This window comes from Mobula birostris, chromosome 10 (assembly GCF_030028105.1).
Source record: "Mobula birostris isolate sMobBir1 chromosome 10, sMobBir1.hap1, whole genome shotgun sequence".
In the NCBI taxonomy this organism is placed as follows: Eukaryota; Metazoa; Chordata; class Chondrichthyes; order Myliobatiformes; family Myliobatidae; genus Mobula; species Mobula birostris.
In genome coordinates this window covers 122,123,872-122,141,784 of record NC_092379.1, presented here as the reverse complement: position 1 = coordinate 122,141,784, position 17,913 = coordinate 122,123,872, and the positions used below count along the sequence as shown (strand labels likewise).

The 17,913-nt window shown below is 42.0% G+C and overlaps 1 protein-coding gene across 1 annotated transcript; it reads right to left on the bottom strand.

The window, feature by feature from the left end:
• Positions 1–214: 214 nt before the first annotated feature.
• On the bottom strand, positions 215–12,935 carry wnt11f2 (wnt 11, family member 2). Its single transcript, XM_072271307.1, has 5 exons — positions 12,853–12,935; positions 12,042–12,277; positions 6,129–6,406; positions 1,915–2,207; positions 215–1,280 (listed from the first exon to the last, which is right to left on the bottom strand). Exons 1-5 carry the CDS (start codon positions 12,921–12,923, stop codon positions 1,106–1,108), a joined length of 1,053 nt encoding a protein of 350 aa, XP_072127408.1. The 5' UTR covers positions 12,924–12,935; the 3' UTR covers positions 215–1,105.
• Between the last annotated feature and the right edge of the window lie 4,978 nt (positions 12,936–17,913).

Sequence of the window (17,913 nt, the reverse complement as noted above, 5' to 3'; positions counted from 1 at the left end):
AATTTGGTTGAATAATAAGGAAATTAACTAAGAACATGATGGAAGCTCAAATGGCAAATCTCCCTGTATAAATTAACAATCTCACTCTCATCTTTAAAACAACATTTCACAGAATTTCTCAGTAAAAATGTTTTATTTAGCAAAATAAATAAGCAGACATTACAAAAAAACAAAGTGGTGGGGGGGGGGGAGGAGAGGGGGACTTATTCGCTGCTACAGTCCTGAAATTGAAAATATTACAATGCTAACTTGTCCTGTTCCTATACATTAACACGACTTTACCAAAAATGGATTCTTGAGACTATGTGAAAAACTTGCCCGTGTCAAAACAAAAAATCACATCTATAAATAAGAACTGACAAGTTTTTGGCAACACTGGAAGCTTTACAACAAAGTCCCTTATCAAAGTGGTAAGGTGGCACACTTATTGCACGTGTCAGTTGGCTCCAACACATTGGAATCTAACATCTTACATTGATATTAAAATGATACTCCCAACAAGGTGGGGAATGTGCGACATCTTTTTGGGATTTCTTGTGCTGCACCTGTTAGGCTGTTAATTTTAGGATTTCAGATGGCCGTGTGCCTCAATGCAACACTTGCATCCTCAGTGATGTAGAAGTGAGCACTGTTTCCCAGAGTAAGCTGCATCTCTTATGATTCTGCTTTTATTTATTACTTCCGTTTTCTTCACCAGTTGATCACGGTCTATCAGAGCTCTGTTGTTTCCCTCTGCCATTCTCCTTTCCCAGTTCACTGGTATTCATGCTCCTAAACCTTTAAGCTGTCCTTCAGGTCACTGAACACAGCAAAGGAACAGAGGAATCTTTGTAACAATTGAAGATGTGCCCATTTGCCAACCTTTTGAAGATAATTAACAAGAGTCCTTCCTCTTGACTCCTTGATCTTGAATCTTCTCTGCTCTCCTTTCCTTTCAATATATTTTTATCTCAGTTCCGCTTGTTTTTCCCAGTAGTATCCAAGGAACATTGGTCTTTTTGGAAACCAGTCTCCAAGCTTTTTAAATGATAGCCTTCTGTCCTCCGATATTACTTGGTATAGGCTAGTGCTATGATGCCTTTGTGTCCTACAGGTTCCTTGGGAGTTACTTACACACGTACCTCTCCGCGGTCCTTTCACACTTTTTGCAGGTTACGTAGCAGCACCAGTGATATTTACAATTGCACCTCTCAATAACCGTCTCTGTGTATGCATTGTATCCCCGACCACAGCACATTAGGTTACAGCTGTCACTGCCCACGGACGTTTTGTTGCACTGTCTGCACATAAAGTAAATTAAAGTTGATCAGTTAAAGGACCACGTTAAACTTACACGTGATTGAATCTGTAACTTGCTTTTAAACAGAATAATAGAACTGTCAAGAGCTTTAGAACATACTGTGGAGCACGTGCGTGAACCGTTCCTTACAAAGTCCATCACTGGAGAGAATCCAGTTCATTTCAATTAATGAGGAACTGCTATTAGCCTCAGTAGATCTTTATTGATATGGGAATGGGAAATAGTTCCGGTGTTCATAGTCAGAAAGTACTAACTATAGAAAGATAGGGCCAATTTCAGCTCTGATATCTCAATGGTCCATTAATCCACATTTAGCAAATCCTAAAGCCGTATCAGAAGATATCCAAATAGTATATACCTCCCTTCCCCTGCCCCCACTGCTTTCCCCGCCAGTTTCTCTTTACAATCCATGAGTTTGTCAACATTATACACTGGAACTTGCGCTGGAAATCATCCTATTGATCCTTACCATTTAAACACAAGAGAAACGCTAATCAGACAAAGATGGAGATGGCATGTGAGGAACTGTATCTCAGTTGGAAAGGAATAAAGCCATCTCATCTGGAATAAAACAAAGCACGCAAAACAAGCTCCAGAGCTGCACTGGTCCTTACCTCTCCTGAGTGCCGTAAGAACCTTGCTTTTCGTTTGCCGTACAGTAGTCAGGTGAGCCCACCAGGTAAATCAGCTCGGTCTCCCTCACTGGCCTAATGTCCAGCTCTTTCGGCACCAGCTGCTTCTTGGTACCAACGTGGCGGTGGATCACTCTGGTAGCTGCCAGGTACTTGGTTTTCAGGTCCATTGCAATTTTGTGCAATTCCTGTAGTCCCTTCCAGCAAGTTTTTACAGAACATGAACCAGAAACACCGTGGCACTTGCACTTAGTCTCCAGTGAATCAATCACCACCTGTTAGGAGAGAATACATGTCAGCAAAGTAAACAAATCTCTTCTGGGTGGAATAAGTAAAGATGCTGCCACCCAGTCCAGTCCTTACAATGAGCACTATGCAACCCTATTTAATCTTGCAAGGTAGAGTTTCCTATACGTTATGAAACATATCCATCTACACCATAAATGCAATAATATTCATCAATGCTCCAACATTCCCCAAATATTTCCCGTAATTCTTTGGCCCCAATGGAAGAAGCACCATTGTCCTCTGTGTAATATCAGAATATCAAGTGGTCACTAATGTACTGTAAATTGTGAAGTCTGTTGCTTTGTGGCAAAACAAGTTACAATAAATAAGAAGTACTTCAAAAGCAGAATACCCTGATTCAGGGAGGCTTATTTTCTACCAGTGCAAGTAACCAGCCAGCTTGAAAACCATCACGATAATAAATATCCAGCCAGTTTAGATGAAGATAGTTTGCCTATCACATTTCATCAAAAACCTGTCCATATCGTACAGATCTCTCCCAGATGTACTGTGTCCTTCCACTGTGAGCTCCTCCATGTTTCAACTCACCCAGCTGCCACTGCACATTCAGAGGCTCCAAACAGCCTTCACATTCCATTCACATCCCACAAGGTCAACAGTAAAATCCCACAATCCCTTCACCTTCATACATCAGCAATCTGCTTTGAATGCCCTCATAAAACCTGTAACTAGTGACCCCTCCCCAAGATATGCATTCATCTGTTAAGCAATTTATAACATTCCCACCTACATTAACTGTGCAGTAATGAATGCAAGTTGTCATTTGTGTTATTCAGATCATACTGTGTGTGACTGGAACAACCTTGATCTTATGCAGACTCAATTATCTATTCAGCAAGACCAGTATTTTTTTGCTTCTCCTTAACCGCCTCTGAGAAAGTACTGGTGAGCTGCTCTCTTGAAGTGCTGTAGTCCTTCTGGTAAAGATGCTGCCAGAGTTGTTAGGTAGGGGAATTCTGACATTCGGAGGCAGCAACAATGAAGAACTATTTGTCCAAGTCAGGATGGTGTGAGACTTGGAGGGGGCCCTGCAGGCAGTAATGTTCCCATGCCCCTGCTGCCCTTATCCTTCTTAGTGACTGAAGTTTGGAAGTGTGGACAAGTAACTGCAAAGCGTTTTATAGACATACATTACAGCAGCCACTGTGCAATTATTGGAATGAGTGCTCAGGGGTGGTGGCTGGGAGGCAAATCAAGCAGGCTGTTTTGTTTTGGATGGTGTTGAGCTGGATGGATGCTGTACGTATCTGGGTGAGCGAAGTGCGCTCCATCACATTCCAGAACTGAGCTTTGTACATGTACGGTGGAAAGAACCTGCTCTTGTAGCCATGATATTCGTGCACACTGGTGGTGGGGAACTCAGCTACAGTAATGCCATGGAGTGTGGATGTGGTTCGACTCTCTTGGTTTAGTTATTTATTATCCACCACTTTTGTCATTCGTCAACCTGAATGTTAGACCATAAGGCAAAGGAGCAGAAGTAGGCCACTCAGCCCATCGAGTCTGCTCCACCATTTTATCATGAACTGATCCATTCTCCTATTTAGTCCCACTCCCCTGCCTTCTCACCATAACCTTTGATACCCTGGCTACTCAGATACCTATCAATCTCTGCCTTAAATACACCCAATGACTTGGCCTCCACTGCTGCCCGTGGCAACAAATTCCATAGATTCACCACCCTCTGACTAAAAAATTTCTTCGCATTTCTGTTCTGAAAGGGCGCCCTTCAATCCTTAAGTCATGCCCTCTCGTACTAGACTCCCCCATCATGGGAAACAACTTTGCCACATCCACTCTGTCCATGCCTTTCAACATTCGAAATGTTTCTATGAGGTCTCCCCTCATTCTTCTAAACTCCAAGGAATATAGTCCAAGAGCGGACAAACGTTCCTCATATGTTAACCCTCTCATTCCCGGAATCATTCTAGTGAATCTTCTCTGCACCCTCTCCAACGTCAGCACATCCTTTCTTAAATAAAGAGACCAAAACTGCCCACAGTACTCCAAGTGAGGTCTCACCAGCGCCTTATAGAGCCTCAACATCACATCCCTGCTCCTATACTCTATTCCTCTAGAAATGAATGCCAACATTGCATTCACCTTCTTCACTACTGACTCAGCCTGGAGGTTAACCTTAAGGGTATCCTGTACGAGGACTCCCAAGTCCCTTTGCATCTCAGAACTTTGAATTCTTTCCCCATTTAAATAATAGTCTGCCCCTTTATTTTTTCTGCCAAAGTGCATAACCATACACTTTCCAACATTGTACTTCATTTGCCACTTCTCTGCCCATTCTTCCAATCTATCCAAGTCTCTCTGCAGACTCTGTTTCCTCAGCACTACCGGCCCCTCCACCTATCTTCGTATCGTCAGCAAACTTAGCCACAAAGCCATCTATTCCATAATCCAAATCGTTGATGTACAATGTAAAAAGAAGCGTCCCCTGTGGAACACCCTGGCAGCCAACCAGAATAGGATCCTTTTATTCCCACTCTGTTTCCTGCCAATCAGCCAACGCTCTATCCATGTATGTAACTTTCCCATAATTCCATGGGCTCTTATCTTGTTAAGTAGCCTCATGTGTGGCACCTTGCCAAAGGCCTTCTGAAAATCCAAATATACAACATCCACTGCATCTCCCTTGTCTAGCCTACTGGTAATTTCCTCAAAAAATTGTAATAGGTTTGTCTGGCAGGATTTTCCTTTAAGGAATCCATGCTGAGTTCTGCCTATCTTGTCATATGCCTCCAGGTACTCTGTAACCTCATCCTTGACAATCGACTCCAACAACTTCCCAACCACTGATGTCAAGCTATCAGGTCTATAATTTCCCTTTTGCTTCTTTGCCCCCTTCTTAAATAGCGGAGTGACATTTGCAATCTTCCAGTCCTCCGGAACCATGCCAGAATCTATTGACTTTTGAAAGATTATCGCTAATACCTCCGCAATCTCCACAGCTACTTCCTTCAGAACACGAAGGTGCATTCCATCTGGTCCAGGAGATTTATAACCTTTAGCCTATTCAGCTTCCTGAGTACTTTCTCTGTCGTAACTGTGACCGTGCACATTGCTCTTCCCTGCCACCCTTGAGTGTCCGGTATACTGCTGATGTCTTCCTCAGTGAAGACTGATGCAAAATACTCGTTCAGTTCCTCTGCCATCTCCTTATCTCCCATTACAATTTCTCCAGCATCATTTTCTATCGGTCCTATATCTACTCTCACCTGTCTTTTACTCTTTATATACTTGAAAAAGCTTTTAGTATCCTCTTTGATATTATTTGCTAGCTCTTAATGACCTTCTTGGTTTCCTTTTGCAAGGAATCTTCCCAATCCTCTGTCTTCCCACTAATTTTTGCTTCCTTGTATGCCCTCTCCTTTGCTTTAACTTTGGCTTTGACTTCTCTTGTCAACCATGGTTGCATCCTTTTTCCCCTCAAAAATTTCTTCTTTTTTGGAATATACCTGTCTTGCACATTCCTCATTTCTTGCATAAACTCCAGCCACTGCTGCTCTGCTGTCCAAGTCTTGTTCCATGAAGACTGAGCAATTGTGAGTGGAATTGAATATTATGTGATTATTAGTGAACATCCTCACTTTGATAGGATGGAGGTTGTTGATGTAGATAGATGGGCCCAGGACACAGTACTGAGGGATTCCTACAGTGATCTGGGGCTGGGATGATTTGGTCTCCAATGAGAACAACCATCTTCTGGTTTGAGGTCTGACAATAACCACTGGAGTGTTTAGTCCTTGATGCCTATTCACTTGATGCAGATTGATACTATTGTGAAACTGAGTGAAGTAACACTTGTTTATATTGGCCCGGGACACAGATGTCATGAATAGTTAGCGGACAGTGAAACCGTCGATTTGCCAATTTACCTGTCTGCCAACTTCATTGTTGTGCATGTTCATTAACCTGTTTGCCTGAGTTCCAGACCTACTTCCCTTCATCGGTGCATCGGCAAAAAACGAGCCGAGCTGCAGCCCGTAGCGGAGGTTGTCTCCACAGCCGCCCCACCTGAAGTCAGGCCCCGGCACCTCTGCTGGGACTGGGCCGCAGGAGCAGGAGGGCAACTCTCCAGAGGCACAGAACTGAGCGATGGAGTGGCTGAGTGCAGCAGAGGAGAGGGCATACACAAAGGACGATTCCCTTGTTCCTGCAAAAGATCAAAAGGAAAAGTAAAGGAGATATGAATACCTCAAAACATTCAAGCTGCTGCCTATCATCAGATGCATTTCAAGTAGCTACCTTTAAGCTTTAGAAATATTTGCCCGACAAATAAGAAATTTAATGCATCTTATTTTAAGCTAATGCAGAGTAATTAATAAATATGCAAATAGCTGAGGAGCTGTTTTTAGGTTGTTTTACTCTTTGTTTATATTTTTTATATCGTAAATTTCTCAACTATCCTAGTCCGGAGTTTCCCTGCCTGGGGCCCACAGACCCCTTGTTTAATGGTATTGGCCCATGGCATAAAAATTGTTGGGGATCTCCACGATGCAGAGAAATTTCTTTAGCCAAAGGGTGGTGAATCTGTGGAATTTGTTGCCACATACAGCTGTGGAGGCCAGGTCATTGGGTGTATTTAAGGCAGAAATTGTTAGGTTCTTGACTGGACATGGCATCAAAGGTTACGGGGAGAAGGCCGGGAACTGGGGTTGAGGAGGAAAAAAAAGGATCAGCCATGATTGAATGGCGGAGCAGACTTAATGGGCCAGATGGCCTAATTCTGCTCCTATGTCTTAACTGTAACCTCCGTCCTGGATGTTTTAGATCCATGGATATATCATGGAAAAAGTATATCTCCCTTGAATTCATGCTTTTTTGAATATAGAAAATCAATAGCACACAACGCTTTGTAGTCATTTTCAACTCAAACCCAAACTTAAAATGAAGGACATACCTAGGTGAGAGATGTATCACCAGAAACCACTAATAATAATCAGCATAGAAAGGATAAGTTTTTCAAAAGTTTGTAATATTTAATTTGGTTATAAATATTTTGGCTCCAAAGAAAGTTTGATAAAGGAAAACTTAAAACTGATTGGTGTCATCTATTATTGGTGTTTGCTAACTCGTGGTTAATTTTCACGTTAATCGAAGGATTTGATTTTTCAGTTTTGCTTGTGCTGCTTATTTCTCATTACGATTTCCAATTGCTTCATATTTATTTAATCTGAAGTGTGGCTGTTTAGTCCACAATCTTTTGGCCAATATCTGATGCTCAAAGTAGTTCTTTAGGAGTATTATCATATACACCAGACGCTGGCCAATATCTACTGTGATCTTGAGAAATGGCTGCCTTACCTTACAGGTGGTCAGAGGGATGGTTTCAGCAGGTCAGATTATTTGTGAAAATTAATTTGAAATAGCTTATTTTTATTGCCTATCAGAAGTTCTGACCCAAAACATACCTCTGGTGCAAAACCTGAGAGTATAATTCTAGTTGATGCTCCAGTCCTACAGTCACTACTGGGCATCCCATTGAAGATTCATTGATATTAAAGAGTACATAGTATGACTGACCTATCAAGGTCTTCAGGAATCCCGACAAACTTATTGTGTCAACTGGGGTGGGGGCAGGGGCTGAAACTACAACCAAAAATAAATGGTTTAAAGCTTTAGGATATCCAACAATTTCAATAAAGAGGAAGAGATATTATTGTAAAATTCTTATAAACAAGGATTTAAGATAAAGTCCCCCAAAAGTATGCCTATTTGGATTCACTGATAGAATTGCATAAATGATTGTGCAGTGAAAAGGCACAGGACATTGAAGAAACAGGATAAACATTAAATGTAACAGAGATTCAACTGCTATTAGTAATTGACTCCAGGAAATCTGTTTTTTTTTGTAGTTTTATGGTAAGTCCCTTACCACAGAAGCTCAGATCATTGAAACTTTACAAGGCTATGGTTAATTGGTTGGTAATAGGATTGGAATTCAGTAAGTGTAGAAACAGAAAACCTACAGCACAATACAGGCCCTTCAGCCCACAATGCTGTGCTGAACACATACTTACTTTAGACTTCTCTAACTTCTGCTAATGCCCCACCTCCTCCTCGTACCCCATCCGTTATTTATATACACACATTCTTTCTCTCACTCTCCCTTTTCTCCCTCTGTCCCTCTGACTATACCCCTTGCCCATCCTCTGGGCTTTCTCCCCCCCTCCCCCTTTTCCTTCTCCCTGGGCCTCCTGTCCCATGATCCTCATACCCCTTTTGCCAATCACCTGTCCAGCTCTCCTCCTATCTTCTCCTATCATTTTGGATCTCCCCCTCCCCCTTTTATAACTCTTACTAGCTCTTTCTTCAGTTAGTCCTGACAAAGGGTCTCGGCCTGAAACGTCAACTGCACCTCTTCCTAGAGATGCTGCCTGGCCTGCTGCGTTCACCAGCAACTTTGATGTGTGTTACTTACTTTAGAAATTACCTAGGGTTACCCATAGCCTCTAAGCTTCATGTGCCTATCCAAGAATCTCTTAAAAGACCTTATTATATGTAGTAATTGTTTGTGATTCATTTGATGTTACCAACAGCTTCTTCAAATTGTATATATAAATAAGAAATTTCAATTTATAAATCACATATCATTCAAAAAATTATTCCAATTGCTCCAATGGCGAAGTGTGACGCTAATTTGTAGAATTTTATCTTGTTAAGTGTAAATTGAGATAAAAGTAATCTCCATTCAAATTAAAGCCTTTTACTTCTTTTCAGGATCTGGGTGTCATCAAGAAGGTCCATCCCTTGTCTATATCCTATCCTTGAGACGGTGGTGGTGAGAAGCTTTAAACTGCTAGTCCTTCTGCTGAAAGTAATTCCAGCCAGCAGTTCCAACAAAAATGAAGAAGGAGCAGTATATTTCCAAGATACAGTGGAGAGTGACTGGTGTGGAATTATGTGCAGTAGATGTGTTCCAATGCACCTGGACCATTGTCCCAAGTGGTAGGAAATGCTTTGTGAGATTAGCCTAAGTGAGCTACTAGAGATAGTGGATACCAGTGGTGGAGGGAATGTTTAGGTTGTATACGAAGTATGGTTCAGGTTTGCCCTGAATGCTGCTGAGCTTCTTGCCTGTTGCTGAATCTAACAAGTAGAGAGTATCCTGTCATGCTCCTGATTTGTGTCTTGTATATGGTGGTAGAGTTTTGGGAAATCAAAAGCTGTGTCAATCACCACAGGAGACATCTCGCATGTTTTAATGACCACAATATCCATGCGAATAATTTAATTTTTTTTAAATCACCAAATTCTTAACAGGATAGGTGTGGGCAATGACTTGGAAAAAGTAGAAGATGTGTGAAAACATTTGTTGAATAGTTTTAAGGCGCCTTCGTATAAACACATTATGTTTAATGGCTGAATGGCTCATGGAATCTTTAACACAGGATTCTAAGGCAACTCCAATGCTAATAGTCTTTAGGCTAAAGGAGAAAATAGTATAACCATTGACATGAAAAGAAAGAACTGCATTTGTTTACACATTTGACTGCCTGGGGTTGTGTCAACATATAAAGGCCAGAAAGAATTGTTTTGAAATGCAATCACTGAAATGTAAAAAGCTAAATTTGCACACAGCAAGCTCCCACAAGTACACTTTCATTGCACAGATAATCTATTTTAGTGATTTTTTTTCTTGTGATGATGATTTTATGCTGTTGTATTATTGCAAAATTATGCGACAGATCCCCAGAGACCAATACTTTTGTCAAAGATAATGCCACAGAATCTTTAACACAAGAAATTCTGCAGATGCTAGAAAACTAGAGCAACCCCACACAGTGCTGATGACGGGTCTTGGCCCAAAACATCAGCTCTATTCCTTTCCATAGATGCGGCCTGACCTGCTGAGTTAATCAGCATTTTGTGTGCTGCCATGAAGTATTTTACTGCGTGCTGCTGAAAGCAAGCCATGTGGTCATCTAGAAAGTGACAATGAACTGGATTTCAAATGTAATTGAATCCACAACCTTATAACATTGAAGGTTCAGTGAGCCATATGGGCACATTGAAGTCTTTTAAAGTGAGGACGTTAATTTGAAGTGAATTAATTCAGTGGATTGGGGACTATTCCATAGTGACCATCAAAAACTGCTGCATTTATGGGGGAAATTACATATTTCAGAAATTCGAGAATGATAATGTTCACAAAGCCTTCTTTAGGACGAATCAAATTTAATCTTAGGACACATGCCTGCGTTTTGATTTTAATAAAACCTGACCAAATGTCTGATCTTTGATACTCTCTTTTCAAATGCTGTGTACAGGCACAGTTCAGCATGTTCCCAATTCACTTGTGCATGACAGACCATGCACTCTTTGTTTTAAATGGTCAGCCTTATCCAGGGCACTGCATAAAAGGAAGTCACCCTTTTGTTTTACTTAGAAACATCCATTCAATGGCAGACAATACCCTGAAAGACATTACTCAGGGAAATATCATGAAGCCATTCAGTGTGATTCTATCTGAAGCAACACTGGATAGGATATTGGCAACCTATACTTGGGAAAGAGCATACCGTTGTAAAGTTCATCTAAATCTAAACAGAGGTCACCAATTAGCATTTATTTGCACCCTGCTGCACCCGCCATTCAGCTGTCTACCAGGCTTGAACATGAAAGGACAAATGGGCATCTGTACTCCATTCAAAACTTTGCGGTCCTTCATCCTATAGTCAGCCCATTTGCCAGTTGATGTTCTCCTCAGTGGTTGACATTGCATTCTGTTTCTCCAACTTCACAATCAAAGTTACTCATTTTTTGAAAATCTGTCATATTCACATACCATGCAAATTCATCAATCCTCCTGAAACCCCCTCATAACTCCCAGTTCTCAGACGTTGGCCTCCCTGTTTCCCTCACTGCATGATTAGACCCTCCTAATATCCCCACCTTGGCAACTGGAGAATTTTATTTCAAGTCAGCCAATAAATTTATAATAAGTATTCTGATAATGGGTGAATTGTTCTGATAAACTGTCATTACAAATATTTGAGAGTCTAAGAGATTCCAAATCGGTTGACACTCAGCTGCCCCCTCAGTTCAGCAACAAGTAGGTTCACTAATAAATATTACAGTCATTAATAAACAGAATTCAAGGATGTCCCTTTAGAACAGAGATTAGGAGGAATTTCTTTAGCCAGAGGGTGGTGGATTGGGAATTTGTTGCCAAAGACAGCTGTGGAGTCCAAGTCATTGGGTATTGAGGTTGATAGATTGTTGATTAGTCAGAGTGTCAAAGGTTATTGGGCGAAGGCAAAGGTTATTGAGAGGGGTAATAAATCAGCTTTGATCAAATGGTGGAACTGACTCGATGGGCTGAATGGCCTGATTCTCTTGAAGCCTCTCCAGCCGTTTCTGTCCTTGTAACCAAGCTCCTGTTCATACCTCTAGTTGAGGCAAATCCACACTATCCTATGAATGAGATGTTGAGGGCTAGGCAAGTGGATCATCAATTTCCATCGCTCACCGAACACCGCCAGGATAGGGAATAGTTCTTTGCTGATGGTCAGGGCTTACTGATTACTGTGGCCTCTACTACAACACTGATTACACGTCCAGGGCGACTCTCCTTGAAGCTATTCGGAAACAGCTCGAGAGAGATTCTGCAAGTGTTGGAACACTGTCTCTCGCCAATGGTGACAGTGCACAGCACATGTCAAATAACCCATCTTCGTGTCAACATCTGAGATAGGTGACTTAACCTCGTTCACATTTTATTTGGTACTATACCATGCCGGTGAAATCCATCTGGCCATTTACAAGAAAAAATAAATGCGCTTTACCTCGGCTTAAATCCGGATTGAAGTGGGGCGCTAATTGTATGGAGGAACAGTTCCATCTCATGTCTGCCATGGTGCTTTGGCACACCAGCCTTGTCTGTTTTGCCGCGAAGACGATGCTGTGCATGAGCTCCAGGTTCCTCCGGCAGAGCTGCAGCTGATCGGGAACCAAACCTGCCACCAGTTTACAATGTTGGGTCTGGTTCCAGGTTAGAGCCGTACCGCTCACCGCGACGCCTCTGTTAATAAAGACGGTCAGGTTTAAGTTTGTGCCTGACATCTCATCCATCGTCAGCTTCACAGGCACGTTGAGGAAACAGCAGAAACTAGTAACACAGCTAATTAAACCCTCAACTGAGCAGATTTCAAAGCGACTGAAAACTTAGTAATATACTAATGTGAACAGAAGAGATTCTGCAGATGCCGGAAATTCAGAGTAACAAACACACGGAATGCCGGAGGATTCGGCAGGTCGGGCAGCATCAATGGAGAGGAATAAAATTCGTAATAAACGCCCTCTCCATATGCCTAACCTGCTGAGTTCCTCCAGCATCTTGCGCGGAATTGACTAAAGTTGTAACCTTGCATTTTTTTTGAAAACACACACACACAGAGTGCTGGAGGAACTCGATTCAGGCGGCATCTGGAAATGAATAAATGGAATTGCATTTCGAAGATTTTTATTTGCACATAATAAACGACTGCTATTCGTGTAATTGACCAAAATATTTAAAAAAAATTTTTAATTTATCTCTTCATGGCATGCAAAGCGGTGCCCGGCGAGATAGGCAGAGAGCGTTGTTACCGTACTTACAGCCACTGGATTGCACCGCACAGCCGCCAGTGGAGCAGCGCCAGGAGAACGCAGCCAATCCGATGCTCCATGTGCAGTCCCTCCGAAAAACCGGTCGGATAACCACCGCCGGCGCTCCACTGCCAAGCTCGCCCGCCCGCCCGTGCCAGGACCTGAAATAGTATATAGAAAAGTTTGTCAATAAACTGAGGCGCCGCTTTAATCTTGAGCAGGGTTGAAAAACCTCGCAGTGGTTAACCTTTCTCGTCCTGGAGCGATTGAATCAAATTGTCCAAAATCAAAAGACGATGCGAGGTGAGCAGAAATCCTTCCGACGGAGGCAGATCGCCCCCCTTGACTGATGTTATCCTTGAAGTAAACGACAGTGCGCTTTAAATCCCAGAATGGATGATTTTCTTCTGTCTCGGGCTGTGTTAGCGTTTTCACCCTGTCCAGCTCCTGCGCCTAACTTCGTTCGGATTGATGCGGATTTGCAAAAGTGTGATCGGAAACCATCCAGCACGACGCAGATCTCTGTTGAAGTTTGCAACTAGTCCGCAATCACCCGCTTTATATCTGAGCGTGACGCGGCAGTCGCCCATTCCCAGCCAACGATGTGGATTTCAGGTGTAATGAATGGAGCTGCCGGCAGCTGCCCGACATCACATCAAAGGCTGGAGGGAGAGACAGATTCCTATTCATTTTAATCTCGGACTGGGCAAATACACAACCCCGTCCCCCGGGTCTGCTCCAGGGTACTTCCCAAGAAATTTTTCATTGTTTTGGAGGAATTGGGACAGTCTTTGAAATTCACTTATTCCCCATCAGGAATAAAATATCACCCCCTTCTCAGCCCAACCTCAAAGGCTGTCACTGTATCATAGACCGCCCCTCCCCAAGTCATCAGGTAAACGAATTAAACAATATCTGCGTGCGCTTTTTTTTATATACAAAAAAGTGGCGCTCCAAAAGTAAAAAAAGAATTAATTCTAAGGCCACATTCGTCCAATGTGTCGCTGATTCCTTAATAGTTTGAAAGACGCACGATGAAAATTAAATGTAGTCCCAAATACCGGGGTTTAGTCAAACGGGATGTTAAAAGCTCTGAACAATGTGCGGACTCCTGTGCTGCGAACAGAACCAAGTTTAACCTCATTTGTTATGGGACACAGGACTGTTTTAGAACAAGACCAAGTTTGAATGAAGTTGAGATATTTTTTATCTAAAAAGTTTTGACTCGTGGGTTAATTTTATTTATTTATAGAGTACAATGTTCCCACAGATTTGTTCATTCCACGATAATTACTTGGTCAGATGAAGTCCAGATATCATAGCGTGTGTTCAATGTTCAATATTCATCGCGTATAGCACCCATTTACAATCAGGCGAAAAGTGATTTATTGCTTATCCCGGGACCAAACTGCGATCAATGGAATTAGTAAATCACCTTCTAATAGTAACAATCGCCAACCTTTATATTTTTATAAAAAGCACGCTCTGCGATAGAGCGATTAAAGCGACAAAACCGATTTATTTGGTCTGTCCCGACACTTATCCGGACACAGGTGACCTATGACAATTTTATTCTCAAGAAACCTTTTGCTGGCTTGCCTTATTTCAAGTTTACGGCTCTGCTCTCGTTTCACTGATGGGTAATCCTGAGCAAAATGCCAAGGCCTGCCTGCATTAACGACTAAAATACGAAAAAAGCTAATTGATTTAATTTCACATTGGGGGCCCCTCGGCACAATGTAGAGCGAAGAGTTTACAAAGGTAGAATGTAGTGACTGTTTAGATCTGAACTACCTTTGAAATGTCTTTGAAATGAAAGTGGGCAAACACAAAATTAGCATGAGAATGGGACAGAGATGAAACAAACAGCGGCGGGGCTATCAGTAAAAGAGCGAGGAGGCATACCTGCATCTACGATGTATTTACAATCCTTGAGTTGGTTCTTTGAGATTAACTGTGGGCAGAAAGACATCCCGAGAAAGTAAATTTGCAAAGAACTCCATATAAATAAGTTGGCTGTCTTAACAATAACTAACTTAAAAAAGAGAAATATAATTATATTTAACCCTCGTCATTCTTGTATTTGTTTTGACAATAGTGCAAGGTAATTAACATGCGAGTGAAATTTTAATACCAGTCTGAAAAAAACACAATTAATAATTGACATGTGACACTTCTCGTGTTGGCTACTAGGATGTAATGGTGTCCAGCTGGCTGAAAGGTATTTCACACCTTTTACAAAGCAGGCTTGGTAAAGTAATGGTTTGTACTTCTCTGATACTGTTCATTTCTTCCAAAACTGCTGTGTTTCAAATCAAGCTCATAACATTTGCAAGTATATAATGCATTCTTATATCGCCATTTTCTGTGCAAACTAAATCATTGCTTTTACTTAAATTCTCCTCTATATCCCATATGAATTTTTAAAGATATATCATTCACCCCTCCCCCCTCACTAAGAATCTGGATGATCGTCCACCTCACACCATTTTCCTGCCCTTTACCCTTACCCGTGACGCTCTCAATAGCAATGAGTTGTAGGGAAAGGGTGAATAGCTCATGGCTTTGTTCACTGCTGTGCAGGAGAGTGAGGGGAGATCTTGTAGAGATATACAAAATTATGAGGGGTATGGATAGGGTGAATGCTTTCCCACCCTCCTCAGGCAGGGTGAGACCAGAACTAGAGGTCAGAGGTTTAGGGTGAAAGGTGAAATATTTAAGGGGAATCTGAGGGAGAACTATGTAGTAAAATTGAGTGGGAAGTTGGATGATTGGGAAGATTTTAAAATCCAACAAAAGGCAACTAAAAACATTACAATAAGGGAAAAGATGAAATAATTAAGTTTGCTGATGACACAACGATTGTAGGCCATATCTTGGGTAATGATGAGTTTGAGTACAGAGAGGAAATTAAGAACCTGGTGGCATGGTGCGAAGACAATAACCTATTCCTCAACGTCAGCAAGACGAAGGAATTGGTTGTTGACTTCAGATGGAGTAGCGGACTGCACAACCCAATTTACATCGGTGGTGCACAAGTGGAACAGGTCAAAAGCTTTAAGTTCCTTGGGGTCAATATCACAAATGACCTGACTTGGTCCAACCAAGCAGAGTTCACTGCCAAGAAGGCCCAACAGCGCCTTTACTTCCTGAGAAAACTAAAGAAATTTGGCCTGTCCCCTAAAACCCTCACTAATTTTTATAGATGCACCGTAGAAAGCATTCTTCTAGGATGCATCACAACCTGGTATGGATGTTGTCCTGTCCAAGACCAAAAGAAGCTGCAGAAGATCATGAACACAGCGCAGCACATCACACAAACCAATCTTCCGTCCTTGGACTCACTTTACACCGCCCGCTGTTGGAGCAGTGCTGCCAGGATAATCAAGGACACGACCCACCCAGCCAACACACTTTTCGTCCCTCTTCCCTCTGGGAGAAGGCTCAGGAGCTTGAAGACTCGTGCGGCCAGATTTGGGAACAGCTTCTTTCCAACTGCGATAAGACTGCTGAACGGATCCTGACCCAGATCTGGGCCGTACCCTGCAAATATCCAGACCTGCCTCTCATTTTTTTTTGCACTACCTTACTTTCCATTTTTCTATTTTCTATTTATTATTTATAATTTAAATTGTTAATATTTACTAATTTTTACTATATTTATTATTTTTAATATTTAATATTTATAATCCAGGGAGCGGGAAGTGCAGAATCAAATATTGCTGTAATGATTGTGCATTCTAGTATCAATTGTTTGGTGACAATAAAGTACAAGTACAAAATATGAGGGCAGACTATCCAATAATATAAAGCAGAATACTGTAAGATTGTTCAGTTATATAAAGAGTAAGCGGGAGGTGAGAGTTGATATTGAACCACTGGAAAATGATGCTGGTAAGGTAGTAATGGGGGGACAAAGAAACAGCAGATGAACTTAATGGGTACTTTGCATCAGTCTTCATAGTGGAAGATGCGAGCAATGTACCACAGGTCCGTGAGTGTCAGAGAACAGGAGTGAGTGTCATTGCTATTACAAAGGAAAAGGTGCCAGGTCTCCGACTCAAAGGCCTTAAGGTGGTTAAGTCATCTGGACCAGATGGACTACATTCCAAAGTCCTGAGAGAGGTTGCTGAAGACATACCAGATGCATTGTTCATGATCTTTCAAGAATCACTTGATTCTGGCACGGTCCCAGAGGAATGGAAGATTGCATATGTCACTCCACTCATTAAGAAGAGAGGAAGTCAGAAGAAAGGAAATTATAGGCCAGTTAGCCTAACCTCAGTGGTTGGGAAAGTGTTGAGTCTATTACTAAAAGTGAAGTTTCGAGGTACTTGGAGACTAATGCTAAAATGTCAAATTCAGCATGGTTTCTGTAAAGGGAAATCTTGCTAGATAACTCTGTTAGAGTTCTTGAGGAAGTAACAAGCAGGGTGGACAAAGGGGAGGCAGTAGATGTCATTTACTTAGATTTTCAGAAGGCGTTTGATAAGGTGACACACATGAGTCCGCTTAAGAAAATAAAATCCTGTGGTGTTACGGGAAAGATACTGGCACGGATAAAATCCTGTGGTGTTACAGGAAAGATACTGGCACGGATAAAATCCTGTGGTGTTACAGGAAAGATACTGGCACAGATAGCAGAATGGCTGACAGGCAGGAGGCAGTGGGTGGGAATAAAAAGGACCTTTTCGGGTTGGCTGCCCCTGACTAGTGGTGTTCCTTAGGGGTCAGTATTGGGAGTGCTTCTTTTCACATTGTTCGTCACTGACTTAGATAATGGAATTGATGGCTTTGTGGCAAAGTTTGTGGATGATATGAAGATAGGTGGAGGGGTAGGTAGTGCTGAGGAAGCAAAGTGATTGTAGCAGGACTTAGACAAATTGGAAGAATGGGCAAAAAAGTGGCAGATGGAATACGTGTTGGGAAATGTATGATGGTGCATTTTGGTAAAAGGAACGATAGTGCAGACTATTATCTAAATGGGGAGAAGGTTCAAACATCAGAGGTGCAGAAGGACTTAAGGAGTCCTCGTACAAAACTCCCAGAGAGTAAATTTGCAGGTTGAGT

What these genes read in the sequence shown, in the direction of transcription:
- wnt11f2 (XM_072271307.1), bottom strand. Translation starts at nt 12,923, where the DNA reads ATGGAGCATCGGATTGGCTGCGTTCTCCTGGCGCTGCTCCACTGGCGG. An exon ending in ACAATGAAGTTGGCAGACAG is followed by an intron (nt 2,208 to 6,128) that starts GTAAATTGGCAA and finishes CTCTCCTAACAG; the next exon opens with GTGGTGATTGATTCACTGGA. An exon ending in TCTTACGGCACTCAGGAGAG is followed by an intron (nt 1,281 to 1,914) that starts GTAAGGACCAGT and finishes CTTTATGTGCAG; the next exon opens with ACAGTGCAACAAAACGTCCG.